A 19456-nucleotide genomic window follows, 5' to 3' on the forward strand; every position below is an offset into this window, starting at 1 on the left:
TTGCAGCTATGTGAAGAACATAATGAAACCTCTTTTAATGAATGAGAAAAAACAGTTATCTGTTTAGCATTTTATTTCAGTAGCGATGGGATTTTTTCACATTTGTTTTTAATTTGCTTTAGGCCTTGGAAAATGATGGCTGCACTGAGTCTATTTAGAATATAACGAGATTCTATATTTGAATTTTTCATTTGAGATAACCTTGTTTCACATAAATTGTTTAATTCAAATCAAGTCCAACTTTATTTATATAGCACTTGTCAGACAGTAAAATGCAGCACAAAGTGCTTACAAGTAAAAAGGGAGTCGCTGCCACCCGTTTGCCTACCCGCTTCTCCTCTCCACCCATAATCCCTATCAATGATGAAACATGATCAATTTACTCAGATCTCCACTGTCATCAATCAATAGATGTTTTCAATCCAGGTTTATGTGAGTGGGTTAGCAATATCAATAGATATAATATATTCAATTGATCGTATTTGCTTCTCTTGGAGTATTTGAGGTTACATATTGGGGAGAGTGTAATGCATAAACAGAGTAGACTTCATAGAAAGGGAGCATTCTTAATCTTTTATGTTACTGTGACTACGCTGCTTGTTAGGTAACTCTCTGGGGGTTATTCTTGGATTAGATGCTTGCTGATTCTGTAAACAATGTTTTTTTTATCATTTTAGTTCTTGATCTATGCTACATTCAGGTCATCTGCTCTGCTGCTTGATACTAATATTAATCATCTGATACATATTTGTAACTTACAGGTTTATTTTTGAGCAAATACATCAGGTCATGTCAGCCACTGAGATGAAGAGCAACAACTCTCTTCTTAAGTGCTTTTTAAGTCATTGTGCTTTGCTTTTTTTTGTTTATTTTTTTCAACAATAATTGGATTGTTTTCTTTTTTCACACAAACATGGTACCACACAAATGCTCGCAAAGCTTTTAATCGGGCCAGTGTCTCTAAAGTACGGTAAAGGTCACAGACGAGCAGGGCGGACTGGGTGGTGAAAGGAGACTCGGCCTTGTTCTTTGTTCGTATTGCTACAGGCGGCTCTCTGGAAGAAGCAGCGAGTAGCAGTCTGTTCACAGTTTGTGTTTATTTGTATGTGAGTTTGTTCTGTCACAGCATGTTTCCTCCCGCTCCACAGATGATTTTTACCCACTGCTCTGCTCTCAGCAGGACAGAGTGAAGCAAAGAAAAGCACGGGGGGAGATGGATTGTGTGACTTCATTGTTTGGACTCTCTTTATAAGGGCTCCCCTAGTTTATTTTTTATTTAGTTTTTTTTGCTTTGACAACTATAGATAATGATGCTCCCGTTGAGTGCTTCTTTCCTTCCGACCCTGCTGTGTGTACACGAGCCCTGGGTCACAATATCAGCTAGGTTGAGATCAGGGCAAATCACATTTGGATCTTCACCTCATTTGTTTCTTCACGTTCTGTTCATATCGCTTTACATGATGATAATAATAATAATAATAATAGATTTTATTTGTTGGCGCCTTTCTGAGCACCCAAGGACACCTTACAGTGAAAAACATAGAAAATATGAATAAAATACAACAGGAAATAAAATAAAATACAGAAAATTAGACTGATGATGATGAACCTCAAGTTGAATCTTGTTTGATTGAGGATTCTTTTTTCTTTTTTTTGAATGAGTCATATACACCCCCCCCCCACTGCAAGTCTTTTCTCATATACTTTCTGTGTTTCTGTACCATTCTGACGGGTTTACGTCAAGTGTTTTATTACTCCATATCTAATATCCAGACAGACAAATTTCATTTCTTTTTAAGCCAGGCTCTTGAGTGACTTGCTTTTGATTAATTCTGACAGCCATTGGAGAGGCCTGTTGACACACTAAAAGACTGTAAGATCCACAGACACTAACCAAAGAGCTTTACTTGGGCATGAAAACAAGGTTGGGTAGAGGTAGCAGTAATGATTTGTATTTCAGTTGGAAAGGGTGCTATCTTTTGACTGCGTAACAAAGCCCCCACCCTTACCCGCCAGTCTTTTCTCATGGAAGCAAAACCTCAGTTTAGTTCAGGGTGGCTTTGTGTTTGTCTTTTTATTTTTTGCTCATCTTTCTTCTCCTCAACCCTGCAATCATTATTTTTACTGGCAGTGCAAAACAGGCTTCTATGTCGCTTCTGTCATTTTCCATGCATTTCCCTATCTATCTGTCTGCCCCTCTCTGTGTCTGTCCCTCTCGTCTGTCTCGCTTTAGTTCTTGGTTTCGGTTTTGCTCTCTGTCCCTTTTTGATCTTATTTCTGCTTCTTTTGTCCCTCGTCACAAACACGTGTGTGATAGGCAGCAGCATGTCTGGGCAAATTAGGATAGTTTGTCAAATAGCACTTTGTTAAATCTTATGCTGGAAGCAGACAAATGCAGAGGTATCATAATATTGCTGCTGGCACTTTATGTTGTTACTCTGAATACCGCCTGTTGGTTGCAGAGATGCTGTTATTTATGGTGTGTAAAACTGAACAGACATGCCTGCTGAAGCAGAGACAGAAGGGCTACTCTGGTTCAGTTTCTTTGAGTCTTTTAACCCTTAGGGCATTTATAGTGACCGTATATTATATCTAATTTTAATGTTTGGTACCTCTAGGGGAGGATTGCACCCCTCATAAGTCCAAAAGCCTATTATTGTTTCAGAGCGATGGGGACGAGCTCATTCTGAAAACAAACATATTTAGCTCAAGTGTTTTTTGACGGGTCAGATTCCTGTAGGCCTGCTTGTGCAGAGAGCTAATGGCTTATGAATATGCACAGGTCCTCTTGCCTTTCGGAGATACGCATTATCAACACTGCGTCAATAATATGTCTGTAAATAACCTCAACCCCTCAGATCCTTGCATGCATGTTCAAGCCAGAATCAACAAATGAAAGTGGACATCATGACGATCAGGGACTAACTAAGATTACAGTTGAGCATCTCTGCTTATTAAAAATGATGATCAATACGTGATTTGATGTTGTCATCAAACCACCTTTGACTCTATCGCTGCTAGGGGTGGGTATTGGGAAGGACCTCACGATACGATACGCATCACGATACTTGAGCCACGATACGATACACATTGCGATATCCCGATTATGCGATATCCCGATTATTATATTCTACATAGTTCACCGAAAAATTTAAAAATGCATTACACATCTTAAAATCCAAGTTGTATATATGTACATCAGATGATAGTGATGGATCTTAAAATCCGAGTTGCACGTTCATCAGATTATAGTGACAATTCATGGGACAAACTGTGTCAAAACAATGTTTTATTATAACTATACAAGCTAAAGTTACAACATATTTGTATATGTTTTTCATATTATTTACATCATATGAAATTAACATTACATTTAGTATGAGGTTGCTTTAATTATGTGGCAAATGATAATAAACACAAGAAAGATGGGTACTAAAACCAAGGACAGGCACAGTGATCAGTCAGTATAGATATAAATCCATAAATAAATAAACCTCTGTCCATTATTTTTCATTTTTTAAGGACAGGCAATTGTGTTATATAAAAAATAAATTATAAAATGAAATAAAACGTGAAATAAAACCTGAGCTCAGTGCAGGGCCCTCCCAGGGTTGGTAGAGAGTGGCAATGCCCAGGACTGTCACTTAGGTAGGAGCACTGGGTGATATAATGGGAAAAAAATCGGGGATAAAAAATATTTAAAAAAAAAAAAAAAAAAATTTAAAAAAAAATGTATATTCAAATTTTTAATATCGATATTGAATCGGCTGGAAAAGTATCGCGATATATTGCCATATCGATATTTTTGCCCACCCCTAATAGCTGCCAACGGTCACGGCTGTCTAGGTGTGAAAAGAAAACTATCTGTAAATTACTGTTCTCAGTACGCTGAAAGCGAAATATTTTATGCATATGAGTGGTACAATAGACATTACCTGATTTTTTGTGCCTTTGTTCAGATCTAAGAATTCCTCATGATGGTACTGTAAATGAGTCAGAAAACACTGAAAAGCATAATATGGCTACTTTATGGAGTAATATGAAGACTTAAATACACAGATAGCTCTGTTGTTTCAGCTCTGCCTTTTAGTTTTAACAGATGATGAGCCTCAATTCTAAAAGATGGAGGAAAATCTCTCGTCGCCGCAATTCTCAAACTGCCTTTCTCCCTTTGAATGCATCGCTATAGGTGCTCAGCCTGTTGAGTGCATTTTCCAGGAACTCCTATGCATCTCCCATTCCCAGCCTCTGGCACCATCAGTCTAGTCCCACTTGTCTGTCATTGCTTTGGCCTCAGAGGGCACTTCTTCTTTTTTTTTGGTCTCATCAAAAGATAATCTATCGTGGATCTCTGTCTGTACCGGGGCTCTTTGCACGTATGCATGCTTGTGTGCTCCACTCTCTCATTTATTGCACGGCAGGTTGACAGAGTAATAAAAGGATGTCAATAGGGAATTGACCTCTTTAAATATCCCATTTATTATTTCTCTAAACTACCCTATATCTGTCTGCAAACCCTATGAACCATTGTGGTAGACGGTCTACATAAAACAAGAATATAAAAATTCTCACACTTTAATGCACAGAATAAGAAAGCAATATGGCCAGGCGTCTCAGAAACACCCTCTTTTTTTGTCTCCCCCTTCGTCCTCAGCTTGTTGCTCAACCACTAAGCAACTGCATCATCATCATTCTCCCACTGTATATTACCGACATTTGTTTATATTCAGCATTAGTATCGTCTGAATTGCATGTGTTTAGCAAAACATTTTCAGGCAGATTCCTTTTTTGTTTTTGTTTAACCTTCATGTCGGCAAGCCTCATCACAAAAGCCTACTGATTGGGTTGTGAAGTAAAGAAAAGACAAGCCTTTTTCTGTGTTTCCTTTCAACTTCAGTCAGAACACCATCTCACCAGGCATTAGTCTCTCTTTTTGTCAAAGAGAATTCATGTATGGCCACCTCCTGCCGCTTCATGCTGCCCACACCTTGAACTTGGATCGCCGCGTTATGCAGTAGAAAAAGTACGATAGATTCGAAATGCAGTTTAATTAAAGTTTGGGAAGTTTCATTCCTCTAATTAATTAATAGATCTGAGAATAATAGAATAGAGTGTGTGTGTGTGTGTGTGTGTGTGTGCGTGTGCGTGTGTGTGTGTGTATATATATATATATATATATATATACACACACACAGTGGGGAGAACAAGTATTTGATACACTGCCGAATTTGCAGGTTTTCCCACTTGCAAAGCATGTAGAAGTCTGTAATTTTTATCATAGTTTCTCTTCAACGGTGAGTGACAGAATCTAAAAAAAAAAATCCAGAAAATCACATCGTATGATTTTTAAGTAATTAATTAGCATTTTATTGCAGGACATAAGTATTTGATCACCTGTCAACCAGTAAGACTTCCGGCTCTCACAGACCTGTTAGTTCTTCTTTAAGAAGCCCTCCTGTTCTCCACTCATTACCTGTATTAACTGCACCTGTTTGAACTCGTTACCTGTATAAAAGACACCTGTCCACACACTCAATCAAACAAACTCCAACCTCTCCACAATGGCCAAGACCAGAGAGCTGTGTAAGGACATCAGGGATAAAATTGTAGACCTGCACAAGGCTGGGATGGGCTACAGGACAATAGGCTAGCAGCTTGGTGAGAAGGCAACAACTGTTGGCACAATTATTAGAAAATGGAAGAAGTTCAAGATGACGGTCAATCTCCCTCGGTCTGGGGCTCCATGCAAAATCTCACCTGGTGGGGCATCAATGATCATGACGAAGGTGAGGGATCAGCCCAGAACTACACGGCAGGACCTGGTCAATGACCTGAAGAGAGCTGGGACCACAGTCTCAAAGAAAACCATTAGTAACACACTACGCCGTCATGGATTAAAATCCTGCAGCGCACGCAAGGTCCCCCTGCTCAAGCCAGTGCATGTCAAGGCCCGTCTGAAGTTTTCTAATGATCATTTGGATGATCCAGTGGAGGAATGGGTAAAGGTTATGTGGTCTGATGAGACATAAAAATAACTTTTTGGTCTAAACTCAACTTGCCGTGTTTGGAGGAAGAAGGACGAGCATAACCCTAACAACACCATCCCAACCGAGGAGCATGGAGGTGGAAACATCATTCTTTAGGGATGCTTTTCTGCAAAGGGGACAGGACGACTGCACCGTATTGAGGGGAGGATCAATGGGGCCATGTATCGCGAGACATAACAACCTCCTTCCCTCAGTAAGAGCATTGAAGATGGGTCGTGGCTGGGTCTTCCAGCATGACAACGACCCGAAACACACAGCCAGGGCAACTAAGGAGTGGCTCCGTAAGAAGCATTTCAAGGTCCTGGAGTGGCCTAGCCAGTCTCCAGACCTGAACCCAATAGAAAATCTTTGGAGGGAGCTGAAAGTCTGTATTGCCCAGCGACAGCCCAGAAAACCTGAAGGATCTGTATGGAGGGGTGGGCCAAAATCCCTGCTGCAGTGTTTCTAAACCTGCTCAACAGCTGCAGGAAACGTCTGTTACTGCTAACAAAGATTTCTGTACCAAATATTAAGTTCTGTTTTTCTGATGTATCAAATACTTATGTCATGCAATAAAATGCTAATTAATTACTTAAAAATCATACAATGTGATTTTCTGGATTTTTTTTTTAGATTCTGTCACACACAGTTGAAGAGTACCTATGATAAAAATGACAGACTTCTACATGCTTTTCAAGTGGGAAAACCTGCAAAATCGGCAGTGTATCAAATACTTGTTCTCCCCACTGTATGTGTGTATATATATACCGGTGTGTATATATATATATATATTGCCATTTCAAAATAAGCAAAACACTGTAATTTAAAACGGAGGTTGGTGTTTTATTGTTGTGTCAATACTAACAGTGCTTCTCTAAGTACAGTACTCACAGATTGCGTAATTGAGTGCTGCGATATTGACTTCAGCAGGATACACAGTTCACTTTCTTTTTTCATGATGATATTGAAATATTTGCCTTGTTCAGTTACTGTAGTCCACATGTTACCAGATGCAGTGTATTTAAGCAAATTGTGAAATTGTTATCAATAACCTTTATTTTGCCAAAGAATGTCAAGAGTCAAGTACCCTTCAGATCTAGTCATAAAACAGCATAGTTTTGCCTCAAAGTCACGAAAGAACATCCATAATTTACAACACCCAAATTAGATAATAAAGATAAAAATCACTGTTTTGCCATTGAAACCAAACTTACATTTCTTAACTTTTTGTTAAATGTGAGTGATTTTGTGGAACAGCTATAAAAAAAGAGAGAGAGAGAGAGAAAAGCCTTAACTCTCTGCAGTCCAACTCTGAATGAAGTCTTACCTTTGGTGATTCACCGTCATAAATCATATTTGAGTGAAACACTACACGGAATGCATGTAATCCCAAATCTCTGTGCAATATCCAAATAATTCCTGCTCTCTCCGATCGTTTCTGTTACTGGTAGGTGTGTACACAGTTTGCACTACCGAGAGCTGTCTTGGGCAAACATACAATCTTTTCTTTGTTCTGATTAAATGATGCTTGAATTTTCATGGGTTGGTGAACTTGTTTATTCTACTGGCTGTGAAGGTTCATAGAGGTGTCAATCAGCCAAATCTGAGCTCAGGCTCAGCGTTAACTCTCTGTTCCACATCGCGGTGCATAGCGCACATGCTAAATAGGTCAGCTGATATAAACAAAACAGCAACATACACAAATATTAAATATCACAGTTTATACAAGTTGTAGTAGTTATACTAGTTATAGTATGCTACCTGGAAAACCTCACTTGCAAAGTTTTGTATAAATTTGTCAAAAATGACATACAGTATTTGGAAAGAAACATCTCTGGAAAAACGTTACACAGTAGGAGAACTAGTGTTGGTGAAATCAGAGATGTTACAGATTGGATACCCAGAGTGTTTCGGTTTTTACATCATTTCTAAGATTTTCTAAAACTGGAATATTTTCTCAAAGTATTTTTTTTCTTTCTCCCTGAGGTTTATCAAATACAGCATGTAGCTTCTGATTTATAGTCATTTTAAATTAGGAGTGTCATTGTGTCATTCGAGCAGGAATCTCAAAGAAATTGGCTTCATTAAAAAGGTTAAGAACATTTTGGTCTGCAATATTCAAGTAACTTAAGATTTCTAAACTCATAACATCACCGTGTCCAGATGTATTTAAAAAGAGAGACCAGGGTGGCTTTTATCGTGGCTTGTGCTTCATCTTTTTGATGGAAAAGGTAACCGCAGCTGGATGTGGTTCATGCTTCGTCTTTGTCACATTGTCTGTGTTTTTCAAACCATAATAAAGATGTATCTAACAGCCAGCGAGTGCAGAGCAGCTGCTCTCTGAGAACTGCTCTGATTCCAGCGTCACTGTCCACATTGTCATCTATTACAAGTTTTCTTTTAAGGACTGTATGTACTGAAAGTTCTCGTGTTGTTGTCAGGTGTAGTCAGAAGGGGAATAAGAAAAACAAAAACATTGGTCGAAGCATTAGACAAGGAAGTCATGAGTGACAACATCATAAAACGTGTCCCCTGACCTCTTCTCTCAGCAAGCTGAAGTGTGCTACTGTGTGTCTGGTGTGTGCAAATTCACACACCCATCTTCAAATGCAATGAGAGCATCCTGCTCGCACGTCATCTAACTTAAGAGGCAAAGACAGCAGACTTTTTAGAAAATGTCTCAACTGTGTGTCCAAAACAGTGGGATCCCATCTGGAAATGGGGTTTATGTTATGAAGTCAAAGAGAGTCTTAGATACATTTGAAGTTCTTGCTCCCTTTTTTCTTTTCCCTTTTTGCATGTATTAGGATCAAGGGAAATTTGGAAACTACTTAAAACTAAGCAGCTTATCCTTTTTTGTCGAGCAGGGTCTAATCAGGGTAATTCAAGCCGTATGTTATATTCACTCACTAGCTTAACGTGTCAACCATGACCAACTTAACAGAAAGTTAGGCTCAGTCCTCCCCTGCTTTTCCACCTGCATTAACCGCGTACCTGTTGATAAGAAAAGACCCAAAGGATGAAAAGCAGGGATATGTAATAATCATTGGCTTTCACTGCAGCTTGTGTGACTAAAAGGGAATTCCATTTTTATACTAATGCAGCTGTTTATACACACACACACACACACACACACACGGTAAATAGAATAATGAAAATCCATCTGAGAAACATACTGTACACTTACTACTGTCTGTAGTCTCTGTTGTTTATTCCCATGGCAGTTTTGGCACTGCGTGAACCTATAATAAGCATGATTTGTGACTGAGCTGGCTCCTCTTTCATTCTCCCTGTCATTTCACTGTATGTTGTTTTTCACTGACTATTTGACAGACTCAAAGTGATAATCCATTTGATTGTACCTGTAATCGGGTTGTGTCCTCTCTCTCTGCTTCTTTCTCCAAATTTTCTTGGCACGTGGGTGTGTTTTCGTGTGCTGCTGTGGATGTATTTACGCGTGGGTGTGTGCCAGTGTCTGCAGAGAATGTGGAAAAAAGCCTCAGGCAGATGGAGAGACAGCTGCTTCAGCTGGAGAGAGACCTGGTGACTTTCTCCTCCCCCGATGACCCTAACGACATGTTTTTCCCCAAAATGGAAATATCCTTTTCACCTGCATGCGTATGTTCATTGCATAGTGTGTTCAGAACAGAACAAAAGAGAGAGTAATATTGCTGAAATGTAATTGTTTTGCATTTATCACTGTGGTGCTGCATAGACCGGATCTCAACAGTGTAAACGGAAAAGGAAATGAAAGTGCAACATTTGCATTGGTCAAAACATATTTATTTGATCTCTTACTCACTTGAAAGCTCTAAAAGGGATCTAGCTTCCTTCACCCTTAACCCATATATACTTGGATTTAATTGTATATGATTTGTATCTAGAAAAAAAATAATAAAATAATAAACATGCATCTCCCTATGAATGGAAATTTTGGAAAAAAAACTACTAAATTTCAATTCATTGGGAGAAGCTTGTTTATTTTATAGTTAAAAGTAGAAAACAAAAAAATAATAATGAGGCAGCATTCCTCCAGCCTTATTCATCCTTGATTACCTTCCCACAGTCGGAGACATGCACAAGTTTTAAGGTTATCCCATTCCATGAATCCATTACTGCAACCAGCTTCCCTCTCCACTCATTTTTGAGGGATTCTTGAGCCCGAGGGCAACTTAAAGAATAAAATAAGGTTTTATAGAGGGGCAATTGGGTGCCACCCTTTTACTCTGGCAGGTATTCGGTGCTGTTAATTCCTGAAGAATATTTTACTGTGTAATTAAATGACCATTTAATTAAAAAAACTAAACACAAAAAAAGGCTTACAAATACACAATGATACTGCCTGTGTGGGTCATGGGGGTCCTTGGCTGACAGGTGTCTGTATTTGTTTGACAGCAGTTTAAATTATTCAGCGTTTTCTGAGGTAGTTCCTGACGATCAGGTTGACAGCCGTGTCTTGGGCCAGGTGTGTTCAATAATATACTCTCTACCTTGTCTCCTTCATCTAGTTTTGATCAATAGCCTAGGGGCTGAGGCACTAATGTACTTTGCTGTCGGAGTTACCACAAAGCTGAAGAGCAACACAGACAGGTTCACTGCCAATGATTTTGAAGGATCTGTCTTTCACTTCTTTGCCTTTCATTTATTAGTTACTGGCACAAAATGTCTCAGTAGGGATTGAGAACATGCAAACTAGTTACCAAAATGAAAAACTAAACTTTTCAATTGTTGTTTTGTCACACACTCACAAGGTTAAACAACATTCATATTATATTGACGTTTATTAGCTATATTCACCCAGAGAAACCCATACATGTCCTTCATTCTACATTTTGCTCACATTGTTTATATTTCCTAAAATTCAACAAGATTCATACCACATCCATTTCAGAATTTCTGAAAGTACTCAGACTGGTATTTTCCTTAAATGTTTTTTCTTGTCAGAGTTTCACTCTATGTTGTGCAGAAACCTTTTGAGAACTGATCCTTTTACATCAAAATGATACAGACGGCAGCTGAAGCTGCTGAGCCGAAGTCGTTGTAATTTTGGTCAGTGAAGTCTGCTGTCGCCAGCCAGGTCTGAGTAGCAGCAAATAGAGTTGCAATCTATATCCAGATTTTTTAAGTTGGCAGAGTGAGAGTAACAGAAGGAATGACAAATGGAGAAATAAAGACTAAAGGATGATGCAACAGGTGGAGAGGGGTAACTGAGAAAGCTCTAGGGGGAAGGGGTCTTCAGTTTGAGCCGCAGTGAACTAATGCTTCGTCTGGGAAAGGAACAAAGTCGTGATAGGGTGAACACAAGAGAGAGCAATATAAAACTCCACAATACTTATCAACTGCAAATCTTGGCAATTCTTTTTTGTTTTATTTTTTATTCCACGCTGACCTTCCTAAGGCCCCTTTTGTCCTGCTTCTGGCTTGGAAATGTATTACTGGCTAGTCAGTCTTGGAGGAGTGCCCATTGAAGCGCATTTTTCTAGCTGTGAATAGATAGTCTCAATACCAGCCGGATTCAACTAAGGCCGAACCTCAAATAGGTCCATCAATTGAGCAATAATGAAGGAACACAAAAGGAGCAGGAGAGCCTGCACCTTTTGTGGGTGTGAACAGACACTCACTGTTGTTTCTTGCCTGCCATGTGACAGACCCATTAGCAGGATTCTTGATCTGGAGAAAAAAGAAGAGAAGGAACACCTCCTTTGCCACACGTCAGAAGCTTTGATGCATTTGAACAGTGTTGATTGTGTGAAAAGGACAGAGATGGTTTTGAATATTAGGGTGCGTCCCAATACTCCCCCTCGCCCTCCTTTTCTTCCCTAACCCTAACTTTTGCGCGTTCCCGTGAAGGTAGTGGTGTCCCAATTCCTCTTTTCACCTAGGGGGAGGGGGCATAACGAGGGCTAGGGGCTGAGAATAGCCCCTTCAAATCGAGGGATTTCAGATGCTGACTTGGCGAGCGAGGGGGTATGAAAAAAGAGGCTCTGCGTCGATTTGACTCGCCGACCGAAGGCAAACAGGCAGACTGGTCTCAGAGAAATAGAGAGAAATAATCCTGTGACTCGTCAGATTTGTTTTGGGTGTTTCTGATATAATAGTCTTCAGAAACCACAAAGTAATCCAGCTGTTATCTGGGTAATTTACACACTTTCAGATAAAGTTGCAGAAGATCACGCCAGAATAAAGGGATTTATGGTTCCGCGTTACACCAACGCAGAGCCTACGGCGGAGGTTACGCAACCTACGCCGTAGGCTCTGCGTCGATTTAACGCGGACCCAAGCTCCGGACCCGGCAGACAGAAATCTCTAAATTTCGGAGCAAATTTCTTAACAGGCGTAGCTACAACTGTTAGATTTCATCTATTAAACCAACATATTCCTAAATGATTTATTTCAGCCGGCGTGATTCTCAACAGAGCTGCGTCCCGGGAGAGAGTGTCTCTCCCGGGGCTGACGCAGCAGCTTGACCCGGCGGAGACGTCTCTTCTCGGGCTGTGAGCTGAGGCTGCTCCCCGGGGCCGGCGGCTCTTCTCATCTCCGAAAACATCGGGTCAAATTTCTTAACAGGCGTTATTTGGATAAACTGAGCCCCGGTTGGGGATCTTAAGGTTACCATTATACCTGAAAAAATATTAAAACTTAATAAAGTGCCATATTAACAGCGCTACAGCTGAAATTAAAACAGCTTTTGGCTCTCAGCTTCCTGATCAGGGAAGGGATGAAAACGAGGGGTAGGGGGAGAATTGGGACAGGCACCTGGGCCAAGTGCCCTAGATCTCAAGTGCCCTAAAATCTCCCCCTTCTTTTTTAGGGCTTAGGGAAGAAAAGAAGTGCGAGTGGAGAAAAGAAGGGCGAGTGAAGGAGAATTGGGATTGGGCCTTATTTTGAAAGTAGATTCATGCTTGCTGCCCTTTCATTATCCACATGGTGACAGATTTTCTCACCGGTGTATTGACCGGTTGGTTGGCCCAGTGGATTTCACTTTGCTGTTAGACTGACATCTCTTCAGCTCTGCAACACGTCACACAGAACTATTACACCTGTTGACAGCTTTCACACACAAGCAAAGCAGGACTGCATCAACAGTTTTTTGGAATTTGGTTTCAAAGATATTTTACAAGTTTTTCTTATAAATTAATATCGTGCATGGGAGACCTTTTACCATCACCTGAACAAAGTCTTGTTGACTGCAGGTTGCTAAACATACTTTTGAAGTAAGCTTACTGGCACCATCAGTGCTCTTAGCAGCTACATCACAGTTTGCATCGGAATTAATTCCTTCTATCAATCTCTGTTTAAAAAAAAACAAACAAACGAAAACAAAACGAGTGAATTCGTCTGGTATTCCACTACCAAGTTTGGGGATACTTGCAATGGTCTTTTAGAAATACTTCATACTGTATATGATGGGTGCACTGTTGACCTTGACCACATTCCTCACATGTTCAGCAAAATTGCGCGTGAGCAGTATGGGAAATTGGTGATCATACACAGCAATATGGAGAAGATGTATCAGAACATGCTGGAGTACTTCGCCGTTGATCCCAAGAAGACCTCTGTGGAGGAGCTGTTCACCGACCTCTGCAACTTCCGCTCCATGTTCACCGTGAGTATACTTTACTTTGCTACACTTTACTTTACAGTGATTGGCTGATCGATGAGAGTCACAGAGCTATTGCAGAACAAATGAAATGCATTGATAAGCAGCTACACCTCTGTCAAGAGCCTGCAGTATTAAACCATTTTGTCAGAATCAGCTTTATTTGCCAGGCTTGTGCAAACAAATGAGAAACTTGATTCTTCAGACTTTTTTCTATCAAAGTTCAATACAAATCAAAATGTTAATGTTTCCTTTTTTTTTTTTTTTTTTTTTCGAAAAGCTAAAGCAATCATAAATATCTACACCATGTGCGTATGTACTGCCCCGGGATCAGCAGCTCCCGGACAGGTTCAGCTTCCTGAGCTGTCTCGGGAAGTGCAACCTCTGATGGGCCTTCTTAGAGACAGCATCTATGAACGGCTCACTTCAGATGCAGTGGTGATGTTTCGTGACTGGATGTGATGCGCCACAGTGAGCTCTTGATGGAAGATTTAAGGGATGATGGTGTTAAATGCTGAACTGAAATCCAGAAAAAGAATCCTGGCTTAAGTCCCTGGGGAGTTGAGATGCTGCAGGATGTGGTCTCCCCACATCAACGGCATACTCAGCTGACCTGTTTGTTCAGTAGGCAAACTGCGGGGGGGAGGCATGGCCTTCAGGTAGATCAACCTTAGATTGTTTAAAATAATGGACAAAACAATCTTTTTTTTTTATACATACAGGGTGCAGCCATGTTGTCGAGAACCTGATGGAAACACCCCCATCACGTCAATTGAAGTTAGCTTTGCTACCAGCTCCTTCAGCCAAAACCTGCCAAAATATCTGCAGAGCTGCCTTCAGGGATTTACAGCAGAATATACCTTTTAACATGTTGACTCAACGGTGAAATCAACAATGACAATTGTGTTTAGTCGACACCGGATTGATAGAAACGTGACGATGATTACGGATGAAGTTATAATGGCTAGCCATTGGCTGAGCTTATTCACAATCATATTAAAAATAACTGTAATGCTTTATATAAACTCTCCTGGCATGTTCCAGAAGAAAAAAAAATCACCCCTCCTAGTTGTCATTGGTGTGAAATCAAGCAATTGAGACCAAAACTTTTTTTTGCAACCAAGCTATAAATATGTCCATTCCTGCTCCAAAGTTGGACATTTTAACTTTTGAAGCCAGCCTCTAGCAGCCAGTCGAGGAATTGCAAAGAATCATAGTTCCCCATGAGCCTCAACCAGGAAGTTAGATGGCTGGGATTAACACCGGTCTCTCAAAGGAGTTCATGACTACAGATATCAGAGCCGTGGGCCAGGAGTTATTTAGTCTTGTGATGAAGGGCTTCTTGGGAACTGGTATGATGGTGGAGCACTGGAAGCAGGAGGGAACTTGAGATTAGATAAAACTTTTTTCATCTCACCGTGGAGAAATTTCCATGTTACAGCAACAAATGATATTCATCAAAAATATAAATATATGCGCAATCATACAAACTGACTTTTGCACTGTAAGTCATTTTGTATTGCACGGTTAAAAATTCAGGACTGAAGTGTCGAGTAGTTATAAATGATTCACTGGGAGCAGCTCTTATTGTAAAGTCTGACCACAACTGGAAGAAAAATTCCTTGGATATTGTTCCTTTAGACACTTAAGATGTAGTCTGTCACTGAAGGAGCTGGTCAAGCATTATGTATTTTATCCCGTTTATTTTAGCATTGGTGAGAAAAGCACATTTTTAATTGTGAAAAAACTATGATTCAGTCGCTTCGTGGCAGTGGCCTGTTCAGTGAGACAATTTTTGTGATTGCTTTTTTCTATCCCCCCTCCAATTTATTGTATTAAATCCTGCATATGCAGGTGCACAAAACAGCAGATTGTTGATCTGCAGTATTTTTTTTTTAATCATTTCAGATATTTGGAGATGGTTTTAACTTTTTGTTTTACTGACATCGTTGCTCTTCGGTATAATGTCACGAGAACTGCGCAGCCCTGTGTTGTCCAGTCCCACCCAGACGTTTGTCATCGTTGAACTCCTTGCTCTTATCAGCTTGGTGCTGCTGTGAGCTCTGGGGCTGTGGAGACCCACCATGTTCTGTCAGCGGGAATAGTGGCATAGGTCACTGGATGTAACAGATAACAGTGGCTAATTAGCGTACTAAAGTTCTTCAGTAGAGTCTAATGGACTTCATACCCTCTTTTTTTCTTTATTAGTTATGCTTTAGTGTTTTTCTTGTTGCTCACAGCTTTTTTTCTGGACATTTTGTGTGCTCTGTGGGTTTGTAATTTTGCTGCATCATACACTTGGTCCATATATGTGACAGCGAATGTTTGGTTCTTCATGTTTTTGAAGTAATTAATTCCCACTTTAATGTCATTATTATAAAATACATGTGTCTAAATGTAGTTGTAATTAAATTGTAGATGGAATTAAGTTACTAACTTGTTGTCACGGTTCTGCTTTGGTGGTGTTTCCTCATGAAAACTAAATCTGGAATTGACAAGGGAGTCTGTAAGGAATGGATAGTGGCAGCTGTATTAATCTATTGATGTTTTTTTAATTCCCATGCCCAGCAGACACTTGCTCCCCACTGTTAACAAGTACTATCATCCTTACACTAAGCCTCATAGCATCCTTTGAGGATGTCATTGTTTAAGCCTTCTTCCATTTTTAAATGAGCAAATCATTAAATTATTACCTAAGTCAGAAGTGTAGCACACAGCACTGCAAGATCTCGGTAACAGCAATATTTCTTCTTATATGTCTTCTCAGCCTTCAAAAATGTTTTTTCACAATTCTCCCAGATGAACTTTTTTTTGAAATCGTTCTCTCTCTAAGCCATGGTTGTGTTGAGATATAAATCACACTCAGCGTGTGTGTGTCCATACATACATACATACATACATACATATATATATATATATATATATATATATATATATATATATATATATATATATATATATATATTAGTGATGCACCGATTGTTCGGTAACCGAAATTGTTCGGCCGAAAATGGCAAAAAAACACTTTCGGTGTTTGGTGGAATAAGTGGGAAAAAAAACGAACAATTAATAACGGCGTTGTAATATAAGGAAATAGACTGGCCGCTCCGTAACTGTTGCGCACCACATAAATCGTTGGCCAACCAAAAACTAACCACATAAGAATTTAACTAACATTCACCAGCAGGTGGAACCAAAACAACATAAATCAATCTATTACAGGTGCGTTTAGAAGACGAAATCAAACAGCGAAGAGCGTGGAGTGAAGTGGTGCGGCGCAAACATGTCAGCAGTGTGGAAGTATTTTAGAGTGGCAAAGAGTAATACAAGAACGGCTGTTTGCAATGAATGTTCTGCTCAAATATCTAGACGGGGCACATCTGCAAAGTCTTTCAGCACTACAAGTTTGATTTATCATTTGAAATGATAAAAAAACCCTGAGCGCTTTAATGCATTTTTATTGTTTTAAGGCCTATGTTACAATGTTCAGTCAGTTAAGCCTAACGTAAGCTCAAAGATGGCCAAAAAATGTATTTTACTAATTTATTTATTTTAAGTTATTGTTCTTTGCTGGTATAATGTCTGCTGGAATATTTAAGAAATGCTGGGAAATTAAAAAATGTTCAGTTTTTTATGTTCAACTAATATTTTCTACCTTGTAATTTTGTAAAAGATTTTTTTCTTTTAAAAGCATGCCTAAATCAAATTTATTTGATTCATGCAATGATGAAAAAATTGGCAAAATAAATGAAAAACTGCGAAGAACCATGTTCGGTATTGTTCGGTATTCGGCCAAGTGTTTATTATTATTTTCGGTTTCGGTTTCGGTCACAAATTTTCATTTCGGTGCATCACTAATATATATATATATATATATATATATATATATATATATATATATATATATGTGTGTGTGTGCATGGATTCCATTTAGTATGGCTCCTTTGCTAGGGTTTGTGTTTTGCTGTAGCATCATGTACCACTCAGGCATAACAGTTAATGACTCTGCTTGTGAAAGGTGAACAAGCCAAGTGTTGTAAAGACTAGTGCTATAGGATCAAAACTCCTTAGATGACTATTTATGCCCCTGTGATAGGTCAAGGCGTAAGCAGCCTACACCTTTAACAATTTGTCGAAATTGTCACTTCACACAGGCGTATCTTGAGAAGAGCCGAGGCAAGGTCAATGATCACAGCCATACAGCAAATCTCAGCATTGTGACCTTTCGGTCAAAGCTGTGTCAGCATTTACTCTGCTGTGTTAGAGCCCATGCTAATAGGTCCATACTGTCTAAAGCAAACCGAGCCTTGAACTGTGTATCAAACTCACAAAACACGTGCATTAGTATATGATAGTTTGTGTGCACATGTCATCGTGTTTTGGCAATTTTTATCAGAGCCCAGTTTTTTTTTCTAAATATGGAGACGTACACACAGACTCGTGCACATATGAGGCATGCTCAGTCACCCGTTGAAAGGAGACCCAGGGCGAGGTTGCACATCTGACAGGAATCCAATTGAGCGTGTCTAATGGTGGATATCCAGGAGAGGAACGGGGCGAAGTAGACCTGGAGTGATGAAGGAGAGTAGAGGGCTATTTCCTCTGAGAGTTGGTTCTCTTCTTCTGTTTCTCCTTCATCTCAATATTGCAGTGGAAATGAATGTTTTGTCAAGAGACAAAATTCACGGAGCTTTCATCTTTTCTGGCTTTTCTTTGCAGTCTCTTATATTTTGTGCTATTTCAATTCACTCTCACCCCCTGTTGAGCTCATTCTTACTGATGCTAAATTGCAACTACATTTAAATGTCTTCCTTTGGTGCTTGCAGTGTAAATGTTGCCATCACGCACTTCTTCCACGGTTAACCATATTCATTGTTTAAAAAAAGCTTGTGGAATTACAAAAAGTTAAATATCAATTAATGGATTGCAGTGAAATCTCTCTTTAGGGGTTGGATACACCCAAAGAACCTCTTTCTTCTGACTCTGTTTGGTTGCTTTATTTTTTGGGGGGGCTCAATTTGAAATACTCATAACTTTTGGATGGATTGAGGTTGAATATTCTAGAAATTATTAATGTCTTGGAAGATTGTTAACTGTTCTTTGATGCTGACTTTTCCCTTTGCCACATATACATCAAAGTTTTCATGCATTGCTTTTAACTTGTGCTTGATGGACTGGCGTGAGTATTCACACTAAGATGAATGGTACAAAAAACTAACACGACGCGGTCCTGTGTATGGAAATCAAACCTCGGTTACAGATGGATGTTAGTACTGTATTATTGGCTTACACTTGTCAATATTATTTGTATCAAATGTTTCTTTGGAGATTTTTTTTCAATGTACACAAATCTTTCTAAACAAGTTACCTTATAAATCATTTACACCCTTTTGTTTCGAAAAGGCAACATGTCTTCAATGTAGTCATGTAATCCATAATCCAGGCTTAGTTTGTTCATAACTTTACAGTGTATGTTATTTATTTGGGCTGTTTTTACATGAAAATAACTGCCAACCATCAAGTAAAAGAAAGCTGCATTTAAACCCTTAACAGCACAAAAAATGTTTTAAAATACATATGTATTATACAAAAATTTATTATACATAAAAAACTAATATTATGGGGTAGTATAATTCAAATTCACTAAAACCCTATGAATTCAACTTATATAACTTTTGGAATAAAGCTTCCAAAAGGAGCGGGAGGTTGTTGTGTGGTTTAGGAGCAGCAGGCTCAGGAGCTGGGTTGTGACTCATTTTAAGTCTTCTTTGGAGTCTTATACAATTAGTTGGCTAGAGGATCTTAATGCTCTGGCTGGAGCATGAGCACG

General features: G+C 39.3%; 1 protein-coding gene across 1 annotated transcript in view; it reads left to right on the forward strand.

Annotated features, from left to right (window-relative positions):
- Positions 1-19456, forward strand: part of LOC133460659 (protein diaphanous homolog 3-like) — a 198951-nt gene that overhangs the window by 110022 nt on the left and 69473 nt on the right. The window contains exons 23-24 of the mRNA XM_061741363.1: positions 9499-9623; positions 13468-13632. Coding sequence (XP_061597347.1) covers positions 9499-9623; positions 13468-13632 — 290 coding nt within the window. The remainder of the gene's footprint in view (positions 1-9498; positions 9624-13467; positions 13633-19456) is intronic.

Source organism: Cololabis saira, chromosome 2 (assembly GCF_033807715.1).
Source record: "Cololabis saira isolate AMF1-May2022 chromosome 2, fColSai1.1, whole genome shotgun sequence".
In the NCBI taxonomy this organism is placed as follows: Eukaryota; Metazoa; Chordata; class Actinopteri; order Beloniformes; family Belonidae; genus Cololabis; species Cololabis saira.